General features: G+C 37.4%; 1 protein-coding gene across 2 annotated transcripts in view; it reads right to left on the bottom strand.

The window, feature by feature from the left end:
- The window catches only part of adgrl2b.1 (adhesion G protein-coupled receptor L2b, tandem duplicate 1), a 146,207-nt gene that overhangs the window by 37,281 nt on the left and 95,951 nt on the right, over positions 1–12,975 (bottom strand). For both annotated transcript variants that reach the window (XM_079819571.1, XM_079819572.1), the window contains exons 10-12: positions 5,140–5,262; positions 4,587–4,792; positions 3,601–3,777 (exon numbers count right to left, since the gene is read on the bottom strand). In XM_079819571.1, coding sequence (XP_079675697.1) covers positions 3,601–3,777; positions 4,587–4,792; positions 5,140–5,262 — 506 coding nt within the window. The remainder of the gene's footprint in view (positions 1–3,600; positions 3,778–4,586; positions 4,793–5,139; positions 5,263–12,975) is intronic.

A 12,975-nucleotide genomic window follows, 5' to 3' on the forward strand; every position in this document is an offset into this window, starting at 1 on the left:
GTGTGTCCCACAGCAATTTGCAAGCCTCTCTTTATCTTTAGCAGTTTCTCAGAGTGCACGACTGCCATGACACAAAGTTTAACACAGAGAGACGCCATCTAGTTTAACAAGCAATGGGATGGTCATGCCCGTATGTATGTCCCCTAGCCACTTTTTGGTCTCCTGTGGTGCTCAGTTATTTGACCAAGTTTCATCCTTCCTTTTCAGCCATTGCTAATGACTGCTCCAAATGCACCACTGACATGACACAAAGATCAACACTGAGAGGAGCTATCTAGAAAAAAGCAGTGGGCTGTTCAAGCTCGGATGCATGTCCCCAAGCCACTTTTTGGTCTCTTACAGTGCTCAGTTGGACCTTGTGGTGTTCCTCCTTTTCAGACATAGCCAATGACTGCTTCACTTGTTGGCCTCCAAGAATGCCTTTATTGTTTGTCTTCTGGACGTCTTCTAAACTCATTCTATTTTCCACCACAGGTGGAATTCCACAGGTTTATCCAGGTAATTATCCTCTCCTGACTGCCCTCCCATCTCATCCAGCAGTCTTGCTTGGTTTGAGATACGGCTTTAGTGATCCTAGTCACTTCTTGATGGTGCACATCCTCCACCGCAAGTTGTCGGCATTCAGCTGGAGTTGTGTTTTGCCTGGTAGGCTTGTTTGTTCCTATCCTAGAACCCATTCTTCCATGTTACACTTGGCCAACAGTGTCCCGGAGTAAAAGGGCTGATTTTGTGTCAGACTGCTAATGCTGGATTGCATTTCCAACCGTTATGATTGGAGTGGGCTCTCCCATCCTTAGCTTTAGCACATTTGTTATCCTCTGTAAGGCTAGTAATTGGGAGTCATTGGGAGTTTCCATACAGTCCCATCATGCTGAGACAATCTTGGTAATCCAAGCCATTTCCTCATGTGTGAGCTAATCAAACAGTCCAGCTCGCTGACCTGTAAAAGGTTGAGTTTGCACAAGGTAATTGGCTATAAAGTCAGGGGAGCTGAAACTTTGGTTCCTCCAATTTGGGCTGCAACCTGTCGGTCCTGGGTGAATAGTAATGTTGATGTGCTTGAGGCCAGGAATTATATATCCTGCCTTATTTGTTTCACTTGCATGTAAAGATTCACATCAGACCAGCATCCAAATAATTGGTTTCTCCAGCACTGTACACTGCTGTAAAAAAATGACCAAATTCTGACAGTAACATACTGTTTTCCAACATTAAGGTACTGTAGAAAACAATGCATTCTGGGCAACAGTTTGCACGGTAAGCAACTGCTGCTAATTTACAGCCCATTTTCAACACTAATCTACTGTATATATGTATTACGGTTTTGTACTGTAGTACGCATTGTGGGCTGGTGCATTTTTTAAGCAATCGTACAATGGCGCTGAACGGGTGTTTCACAGGATTAAGTCTAGTCTTCACCTATCCATGTTCTTGGCCCTCATGACAGGAATATATGTGGAAAATAGAAGAAAAAACGAATTCACCCTTCGCTGGGAGTTTAATTGAAAGGCGATCTGACCAATCATAACGGCGAATCCGCAATACATTTTCCACTGCGTGAGAACATGATGCGTGGCGTGAGAGCCCCATGGCTTGTCGGCTGTAGCAACAGTAACTAAGAGGGGTGGGTATTTGCGATGGGTCAATTGAAGCGTAGATGAGAGAGGACTTTGAAACTGACTGCAGTGAGGAGCACTGGAGGTTTTGGTCGGAGTGTTTTCTCTCACATCCAAATCACTCGAAAGGTGACTGATGAGCTGGAACTGAACCAGCCGGAATAGCGCTTGAGAGAGCTTATAAGTGAGTGATTATAAATGCATTAAACTCAGAGGGTAAAATTCTGTCGATTCAGTATAATGCAAAATGTATTCCCAAATTTTAAGGCTTTCAGACTGTATTTCTGGGTGGCACTCAGCCTGATGGTTTTGCCCATCTAGTGTTTGTTAGCGGGAGAAAAAAATAAACTAAATAACTGGTCACATTTGATCTTAAACATTATTGTTTATTAAACTTTTAAATACAATTTTGTTTAACTGTATACGCTGTATAACCAAGTTTGAGTTTGTATTCTTTTCTGCACTTTTTCTAACATACATGTTCATGTTGCTTTTACTATATTTTTGTCCATTTTGGGTGTTCTTGCTTATAAATATATGAAAATAAATGTTCACCTTTTCATTAGTCTATCACTGTTGCCTGTGTTTTTACAGTAGTAATTTCCTGTGTGATTTTTTATCTTTTGACCCAGAGCTGTGTTGCCAAAATTACCCAAATTGGGTTGTTTTTACCTTACCATCTTTAGAGTGTATTGTAAATTGAAATAATCACAGAAATGTGCTCAATGAAATTTTTTGAATGTATTCGGCGGTAAAACAACTTCACAGTATTAATACCGTAGAATTACAGTAGATTGCTGGCGTCTCTGCTGCCAATATTTTGCATAGAATTTTTTTTACAGTGTAGGTATTGGTTGAATTATCAGTTGGATTTGTTCAAACTATGGAAATAAAGTGAGATTGACTTGGCATGATTTCCATATCTCAACCCTACCAACAGCAGAGCTTTGACAATCATTTAAATAAAGGTTTGTTTTGCAGAAGCACTGCTAATTTTATGCATCATGATGATGTTGTTGAAAGAAAAATGGTTTACTAGGAAGGGAATCCCTTTTTAAGATTCATGATTTAACATGACAATCTTTACAATATGTTTACATATAGGCAGAAAATATTTTACTGTCATCATGGGAATATGATACATCTATCGACCATTTTCCAAGAATTTCCAAGAACTGAAAAGATAGTGTCATGGAACGGTAGCAAAGGGTTATAAAAAATACTTATCATTCATTGAAAAAATACCTTTCAATGCTGGATTTCTTCAACACAACTAAACCTTTACCATAAACAACTTAACAGCAGCTGGTTTACTTGCATTTCCGGGGGCTGAAATATATTATTTTATGACAGCTTGTATTTAAGAAGTGATTATTTAATTTTAAAACATTTCAGACAATTTTGTTTTTGTCAGTTCAACAAATATTGACCTGCCTAAATTGAGTTCAGTTTATTTTGTTTATCACCAAATATTTTGCTTTATAAATTGACCTCCACAACACTGGTGATTTGATTACCGTATACAAGACTTTTGTCATTAATGTACTTCCATAGATGTGATTTAAGCCACAGTTGCAGTGGTGAGGAAAGTTCATGGGCCTAGACCCTGCAAGCAGTTGCAACACAAAACCCCTAATTTCCACATTCATTACAGCTTAAACGATTGCTACGCTATCATATCATACAGTGTTTGGTGTTATCAGACAACTGCTACCGCTGTCGTGTCATACTGACATAACTGCATTGTTCCCAGAAACCTAATAGAGACACAAGAGCTTCATTCATCAAAGTAGACTAAGAATTATATTATTATTCATATAATGCTCCACTATATTCATTTGTTCTGTTGTAGAGATAAGGACACTCAACAGACACAATATTTACAGTTATATGGAAATCATAGCAGAAAATGGGCATCGAGGAATCACTGGTGAATGTACCGGATGTCCCGTCACAGGGCAAGTTGGGACCAACTGATACTCACCGCATGTGCATCTCGGCGGGCCATCAGGATTGCAAAGTTAGTCAGGTGACTGCAGGAGCAGGTGGTGTGAGTCTTGTTTGTGGCAAGGAGTTTGCAGCCTTGTGTTGACCAGTATCCTGCCATGCTCTGCTCTGAATAGTTCCAAAACGAGCAGTTTGGGTTGAAGTAGTTCACGGTCTGATAAATGAAGAAACATGACATTTTATTTGCAAACGACGGGTGACATCTGCAAGGTTTTGAGATTTGAACCTCTTGATAACAAAGGTACAATGTTTTATACTCAAACAGTAAGTTTTCATTGATCAACAATCTCTATCAACTCTTTCCCCGCCAGTGTTTTATTTTTAAGTTGCCAGTCAGCGCCACCAAATTTTCATAGACCCCAGAATGTTGAAAACTGAGAAAAATCACATTTTTGTCAACGACTTCATCCGGATGGGTTTCAGGATGATGATCAAAACACAGATGGATTAGATCGAGTCCATCAACACCCCCAAAGCTTCACAGCTGTTTCCTCTTCATTTCATTCAGTAACATTAGGCAGTTTTGATTTATATGCTGTTTAATGTTTGATGATTGCGATAGATTACACGTGCGTAAGCAATGCTTCTATCTGCTCCTTCTGGTTTACGCAGATCATCTTCTTCACTTGTTTTTGGATCCGGACTGAGATGATGCACTCTTTCAGAAAATGAGTAACAGCACCCCCTACCGTATAACAGCGAAATTGTCAGAAAAACTTGTCAATGGCGGGGGAAGAGTTACGAATTTTAACTCTAACTTCTAGAATCAGAAGGGACAAATGACTTGCCTATTCAAAATAGCATGCTCCGTAACTTAAATGACATCATCAAGACATTCCAGTTACATGAATGGTTTTTAAATCTTTCTTCTTTTTTCTCGGACGCACACAAACAGGCAAAATAAAACACCAATGCCTGGTAAACAAAAATAACATCCTTAAACATCTTTATTTGAGTTCTTACATCCAAATGCTCCAGTGTGAAGACGACTGGTTCCGACACGAATACGCGGCTGGATTCTTTGTTGATGGAGGCAGAGAGAATGTGGGAGTTGACCGTCAGGGTGTGGTTTCTGACTCCGCCCTCACCCATCAGTCTCACCGTGGCGTTCTCCGTACTGAGATAATGCCCCAAGTGCTTATAAAGGACAAAAACCAGCTTGGCAATACCTTGAGTAAATGAACAATGAGAGAAGATACTACATTTATTACTTGTTGCATTGCGATTGACAAACAAACACAACTCATCTTTCTCCAAACAACTTGGGTAAAATGGCTCTGGGGTTTCATTTTCCTTCTAAATAAAAGTATTGAATGTTCAGATCGAAGATATTAGATCTTACAAGCATGCAAAGAAGACATGAATGCATGTAAAGTGTGTATAAGAGTAGCTTGCAGTGGTACTTTATGGCCTTCATTACATCCTACAGATGAGGAAAATCATTGACTTCATTAACTAAGCATCTGAAGTTCTTCATTCAAGTATTTCAAAAAACCATACCCTTGCATTTATTTACCGTTTTTACTGTTTATCTTGACCATGTTTGCTGAGAGTTGAATTGTGGCTCCTCTTTTGCTGGTCTGTGGAAACCTGAAGTCCTGAATTTGGCCATCGGTGCTCAACACATACACGTCCAACACTGAATGAAGAAAGAAATCAGATTGAAAACAACTGCAGTTGCATAAACTCCCCGGGAAGTTCTCACATTCTTCAGTCAGATGGAAATTAAGGACTGTTTCTCTGTTTCATTAAGTCTATGTGAGGTCATTTAATTAAAACAAGACATTGTGCACGTAAAAAAGACTGAATTGAGAAGAAAGCAATGCAACTGTGTTTCAAGGTTTCCTAATGCTTCTCAGGCCACAGCCAATCAGTTCTCTGCAAAGCTGCCACATCATATAATTTTCAAATGAGAGGCAGAAAATAAAAAAGGTGTGCTCTATAATGTAAGCAGAGAATGTTTTTACTTTAACAAAAAATGCTGTTCTCAAGTTAACTTAACATGAGCCTAATTTTAAGGGGGAAAAAACCCTATTCATTACCTTCTACTAAAATTGGCACCTTTAACTGAAAGATGACACATCCTTTTTTACAGCCGCCACTATGAGTATTGTGATTTCTGACATTGATTTCCCTTATGTGTGAAAGCAAGAGAGCTGACAGCTATGGTTTGACAGACCTTGTTTAATACAACAACATCAAAAAACAGGTACACAAACAAGACTGGGGTGAAAATCAAGGCAGTGAAAAGGCATTGAGCAAAGGTTTAAAGGGGAAAATACAGAAAGCCAGAGGTCTGTACAGTGAAATGAAATGACAGATGAGTGCACAAAGCTGACTTGTATGAATGAGATCACATTCCTAATAAATTCCACTGGCAGAAGCCTGGCTTGGATTCATACTCTGTGAAAGGTTGAAGGCCGCACATGCTGAGACCGGAACTAAACCTATTTGGTTTCAGCACTTCGCCAATGAGGAATGCATTCATGGAATATTGCAAACGGAACTATATCCACCTATTTACACGCACTCAAGATAATAGCTCGACCTAAATCGGGACATGTACGATTTTTCTATGGACCACTTATGTAATCTCTCTAATTGTTGGTGATTTTAATATTTAAAGAAGACCCATTTTGCCCATGAGGTTGTTCAGGACACAGGTGGCAACCTATCACGGTACCATGCTTGAATTCACTGAGCTACTGAGAGCGACCCATTCTTTTACAAATGTTCGTAGAAGCAGTCTGCATGCCTAGGTGCTTGATTGTATACACCTGTGGCCATGGAAGTGATTGGAACACCTAAATTCAATGATTTGGAGGGGTTTTGTCAATATAGTGTATATTTCTCCAAGCGTCTTGAAGACGTTGCCACAGTTCTTATGGATTTAGTCCCAGTGTTTTTCTGTCTCTTCATATATTCCCAGACGGACTCAATGATGGTGAAAACAGATCTCTGTGTGGAAACCAGACCGTCTCTTGTCGGATTCCTCATGCATACAATTATTATTACAATTAATGGCAAAAGGAATGTTTGGAAATAAAGTGATATTACTTACTGACACAGTGTCTTAAAACAATTTGTTCGCGAACAATCTAACATGCCTGAGACTTTTGCACAGTACTAAATAAAACCTTCACAAAGACAAAAAGGTTTTTTTTTTTTTTTTTAGACCAGATCACTTTTAGTTTACTTTTGACTTTACTCATTTATAACATAGATTTGAATAGGATTATTTTGTACCATACTGATATAAAAGTACAAAGAGAATGAAAATACATTACTTGAAGTGCATTAAACATTAATCAGGCTTTCCCAAACTGAGGTTCATTAAAGAACTGCAGTGGGTTCGGGAGTTGATGAAAAGCTAATAATTAATCAAATAATATTTTTTTAATATTTACAGTTGATGAAAAATGAAAAATCCCAGAGTCTATACAGCACAGTAATGTTTTTGCCATGTGTCTCCTTGAAAATCATTTGTGTAAATCCAGTGGTCAAATGCTGTGTGGCCTCTCCCTTTTCTGTGTAGATGTAGTCACCTGACTAGTGGCTGTTGGTGCAATTCCACAAAACTAGAAAACTTTCTGAATGTATATAAGCCAACACAGGCTCACTGGAAACACGTACCTCTATCTACACTTCAAAACTCCAAGCATGTACCTAAACATACAAATCACTGCAGTTTCCATCTGAAATGAGCACTAGAGGCAGTAAAACACCAACAACTTGTATTCCTTTTAACTAGACCTGCACGATTCTGGATAAATCACAATTTTTCACACTGAGATCACGATTCTTCCACGTGTCTTAAGACAACTAGCTAAACAAAATAACTTGTAATTTACTAGAGGCTCTAACAAAATGTTTATTGCTGCAGTCTATTTCAAATTTGAAATGACGGAATGAATGATTCAATGACTCACTCATAAAGACTTGTGTTGTGTTTTGTGTTTTGAACAAATCTCTTGAATTAATGATTCAGTAACATAATTTTTTGAACAGTCACTTGTCGCCACCTAATGGTGTAATGATACAATCTTTTTTAAGAAGCATCAAGTTTCTTTCTAAATGTGATTTGCCCCTATTTTGATCACTTACATAGGCAGCAGTGTTTATATCTTAACTATAAACCTTTATCCCAGAACTTCTGTGATAATCTGAATGATTGTTTCCTACCTATATATGAAAACGGCTCTCTCTTGATCGAAGCGAAAAACTGAATCGTAGTGTCAAAGGTTTAAACAGACGAATCGTTGACATTTATTTAGGAATGAGATCGCCATCTTTTAATGATTAATCGTGTAGCTCTACTTTTAACACAAGTTATGTTTAAAGGGTCAGATTATCAATTAATAATGCCATTTTTTGCACGGTTCCTTGCAAAATACTGTCATGACCTTAAAACACTTTTACCATTGTGCATTAGTTTGTAAACTAATACATTTTGACGTTTGCATCACATAAGCAGCTCCATATGAAACTGTTGCGAAACTGTGCAAAAGCAACGTAATATTTTGTAGAAATGTTGCCACAGGCACGTTTGATATACGTGGTAGGTTTTTCTTAATAATGGAAAATTTAAAAGAGAAAAAAGTATCTGTATTGTGATTGTGAGTATTTTAAAACGTTACATAACCTAACCACATTTTTAAACTTTGCAAACTTTGAAGTTGGTCTGAGAAAGCCTGAAAAAGTTGTAAAAGATTTAAGTTTGAAATAGTTTAAATTAGTTTAAAGTTTAAATGTTTTGAAGGCAATACAGTCGATGGATGGATGGATGGGATGGATGGATCGATGGATGATGCTTGTGAACAGTGAAGAATGCTAAACCTTGGTTAGCAAACTCAAGAAAGGTCATTCGCTACATCCAGCCTGAAATCAAACTGACAAAAGCAACCTGAGATTCTCTGTGAACTTCTGTACAGCTGCCAAAGCCTCACATTCCTGCACTATTCACAGGAGATGCTCATATCTGTGGCTGTAAATAGCAATCAGCACAATGATTTCTTGAGCCCAGATCGAGTCTGCCGGGAAAGCTTCTCTAAATTAAGCAGCCCAACGTTAGCATCGTGTAGGATTGCTTTGTTTCTTCAGCAGGAAAGCTGATATCTGCAGATGGATGTGTGTGCTAGCAAAAGCACTGTTGGTTACTGTCATCTAAAAAACTCAGCAAAAGAAGTGTTGCAACCTACAGGCAAGCCAAACTGCCCGAAACACACTTCACTGCGATCTTGCTTATTATTATAACACTCCTGAACAGCGTATTCAATAAACTGGTAATAACCTTCTTTATCTAAGCATGTACAAAATCAAGAGCTTCATTAGAAACAAATGCCACAGCAAGCAGATGAAGACATACATTGTGTTCATACATGAACACAAAGATAATTATCCGGAAATGCTCATAGAGCTTAACAGGGTACATGAAAGAAGACGTTTTGCTGCAGCAGTATGGTGGATTTGCATACTGTCTGATATGCTAGTTGCCTGAATAATTAATCATGTATCTGCTCTCTATACTGTCTTTACCTCTGAGGAGCTGGCCCTAAATATGCCTGTTTCAGATACTTGACTGTTCCAGCCGCACTGCAGACATGCACAAAAACACTTTATCCATTTTCAAGTTTTCCTTTACGAGCAATGTCAACACTTTTACTGGAGCAGGTTTGTCAACAAGGCTGAAAAAAAAACAGTTCTTCTCTAAGATATTTCCAAAGGCATGATTTCAGTTATTGAAAAAGATCAGTGAAGAGCAGATCTCTAAACCAATGCAGTAACAAAATAACCCTAACAGCACCACGTTATTATTTACTGCAAATGGGTAAAAATGCATTTATTTGAAAGTAAAGTGCATGCAATTATTAAATGAAAAATTTAACCTTGGCTCTCAGGCCAGATCCAGTGTTAAATTTCACCAAGTTGTTTTGATGAAAATCTCAAGCAAGTTTGGCCAATACTTCAAAATATTATTTTTCACTTTAACTTTAAATAAAATAGCATGACATTTAAGTTGACAAGAAAGAGCTAAGTTAAAATAAACATTTAATGTGCACTACCATTCAAAAGTTTGAGGTCAGTAAGATTTTTTTGTTGAAAGTATTCTCTTCTGCTCACCAAAGCTGCATTTATTTGATCAAAAATACAGTAATATTGTGAAATATTATTGCAATTTAAATGACTGTTTTCTATGTGAATATATAGTAAAGTGTAATTTATTCCTGTGATCAAAGCTGAATTTTCAGCATCACTACTCCAGTCTTCAGTGTCACGTGATCTAGGGCTTCACAATATATCAAAATAAAACCGATATGGCGATATGGTAGTGCAACTGTCAAATCGTGCAGACAGTGATTTAATTAAATAGAAAAGTATGTGTGAAATTGACCTCCTGCTGCTCGCATGCAAAGTGCAGTTTCAATCTGAAACCGGCAGCGTATCAAAAGAAGCCTGATCGTTTGAAATTATTATAATTATATTATACAAAATTAGTCATAAACCGAATATAAATTAAGCTTTTTAAATAATTTTTATTTAAATCATCCCACTCATTCTAGAACGATTAATTGTTTCCAGATAAAGCTATTCACGTTACCTGGTGAACATTTCTGTATGTATACACTCTAAAAAAAAAGGTTCTATATGGCACCAAAAATGCTATAAAAACGGGGGGTGTGACGTCATGATTGACAGCTGAGATTGACGGCTTCTCTAGGTGAAGTTGTCACTGAGGCACTAACAGACTTTTTTCGGGATTTTGGGGAGGAGATTGGAGCTTTAGCTTTAATTTCTACATTTCTATAACTGTTTATTTCACACCAACATAATGAATTGTTCTGCATCTGTGAGAGTGTGGGCGAGCTTATCTTTAAACAATTTTTAACAACAGGGTATTGTAAAGAACACAGTTTTAGTAAAAGTCCGTGACTGGGAGACTTGGATATTTTATTGGAAATCTGTTATGTACATTTGAAAAACAGCCATGGGTAAATTTTACCCCGTGGCGGTTCTAGTGTTAAGGGTTGTGTTGTTGTCTGCCCTAACTCCCTGTAAACCTATTATAAAACCATGTGAATATTTGAGTGAGAGTCCCCTGGTTGAGTTAGTGTGTAGAAAACCAAGCCTGCAGCACTCCTGTCAGAAACTGAAGCTTCCACGCCTTGATCGCCCCCCGGTGGCTGGTCCCAGTATAGCTCCTAAACCCCACCCCTCCATGTATTAGAATGGACGCGAGACACACTAAACAATTCAATTACACTTCAAATAATTGTTTCCTAAAGATGGTTTCTGTATATGGCACCAATTTTGGTGCTTCAGTGGTTCTTCAGAGGTTCTTCACCGGTTCTTTGACTAAGGTGCTATATAGCACCTCTGAAGAACAGCTGAAGAACCACTGAAGCACCAAAATTGGTGCTATATAGCACTAATAAAGGTTCCCCTATGATTACGAGCCAAGAACCATTTTTGGTGCCATAAAGAACCTTTTTTTTTAGAGTGTATATATATATACATTGCTTTAAACTCAAAAGCATTAGTCGGCGGCTTGGGATTCTTTGAAAGCCTTTGTAGTGTGATGGACAAACAGCTAAACTCAACTGGACTGGCAAACCATGGCATTTATACCACAAAAGTCTTAAGGGTTTAAAGCAGGGCTTAAAAACGGAAAAAAATATCAATCAGTTCACTCCGAGCAGAATCGATATTATAGCGTTTCCGTTTTTGCGTTCCTCAATAAACATTACTGTTCCGAAAACGGTTTGATATGAAAAAATACCGGTTAATAACGTTATTTTAATTTAGCCTATACTTTAAACAAATATGTGTAAATAGACTTATTTTTACTCAATAATAATATAACGCATGGTAATTAAACTTGAATATTTATTTCATAACATTTTTAAAACCAGAAATACATGCATTAATTACAAAGCATAAACAGCGGACCTGTTTAATGGAGCGTTAGACAATCTAAAGTGGCCCTCTTATGCCGAATTATTTTCAGATGAGTGATATCATTCTTTGTACATAACTTTTTTTCTTTTTTTCAACACGACTTGTTTTAAAGATTGCATGAATAAAGAATAAATAAACTGGATAACCATTGCTCTTTTAATGCACTGTCAACTGGTAATTTCACCGCAAACACTGCGCAACACGTCCTTGCATCACATAATCAAATCAGTCAGCTAATAAAGCTTGATCATTTAATGCAATATAACATACCATTTAATACGAAGCATCAACCGTCTATATAGAAAACATTGACCTGTCCTGTATTGGCAATCTTAAAGACTAACTTATAGGAAAAATGTTTGATAGATGCTAGTAGCCTGCCTGGACAGGCTTAAACAAAATCCATAAACTAGCCTAAATCAGTCTATTTGAGCTTAAAGTCCGTACTGCTTATATAAACATACGAAATGTCCTCCAATACCTGCGCTTTCATTGTAGACCTCAGCGGGGAAAGAAATGTGCTTGAGGCATGGAAAAGCGCTCTACACTGACTTGCGTTACCGGTAGATTCATAGATGACTGGTGCGCGGGCATTTCACTCACGCTTGATCCGTCAACGTCACATGCTGGACTACTCTATTCATGATTGGTCACTGCCAAATTAAAATATTAAAGAGAACGATAAAATAACGTTATTAACCGGTTAATGGTCATTTCAAATTAACGTTTCTGTTCAGAACGATTCAAATTGATTTTGATTTCGTTTCCGTTTTTGTTCCTCTTAAAATTTGGTTCGTTTCCGGTTTTCGTTTTCGTTCCTTGAACCGGTTCAAAGCCCTGGTTTAAAGTAAAAAAAAAAAAAAAAAAAATTGAAAGAAAAGAAAGATTGCAATGCAAGACTGATCTCTACATCCAAACACTGACACAGTACTTTAAAAATGACCTATTATGTCCTTTTTACAAATAAGTTTTTGTAAAGTTTTTGGGCTCTACGAGAGCCGGTTTTCCCATATTCTCCATTGTTGCAGCTCCTCTCTTCCCTTTATTCTGCGTATAAATCTGCATATTAATTATTTAAATGAGGAATATTGTGACGTGTTCGTTCCTGGAAAAAATCTCAAGAATACATATGGGGGCGTTTCAGAGTTCAGAAACACTGACACTGATATCGTTTTTTTTTTTTTTTAAACCATAATAAATCCTCTTTAAACTAGGGGAAACTGTACTTTGTAGATTTTTCTGGTATCAGTACTTTACTTCACAATTTATTTACTTTTTACTTTCACTCCTTAAATTTTTACACAAACATCTGTACTTTCTACCGCTTATATTTCAAACCAGGCTCGTTACTTTAGTTTTAATCTGTATTTGATGGTGTCTCTAATAAATCATGAAT

The sequence above is a fragment of the Gobio gobio genome, assembly GCF_949357685.1.
Source record: "Gobio gobio genome assembly, chromosome: 6".
Classification (NCBI taxonomy): Eukaryota; Metazoa; Chordata; class Actinopteri; order Cypriniformes; family Gobionidae; genus Gobio; species Gobio gobio.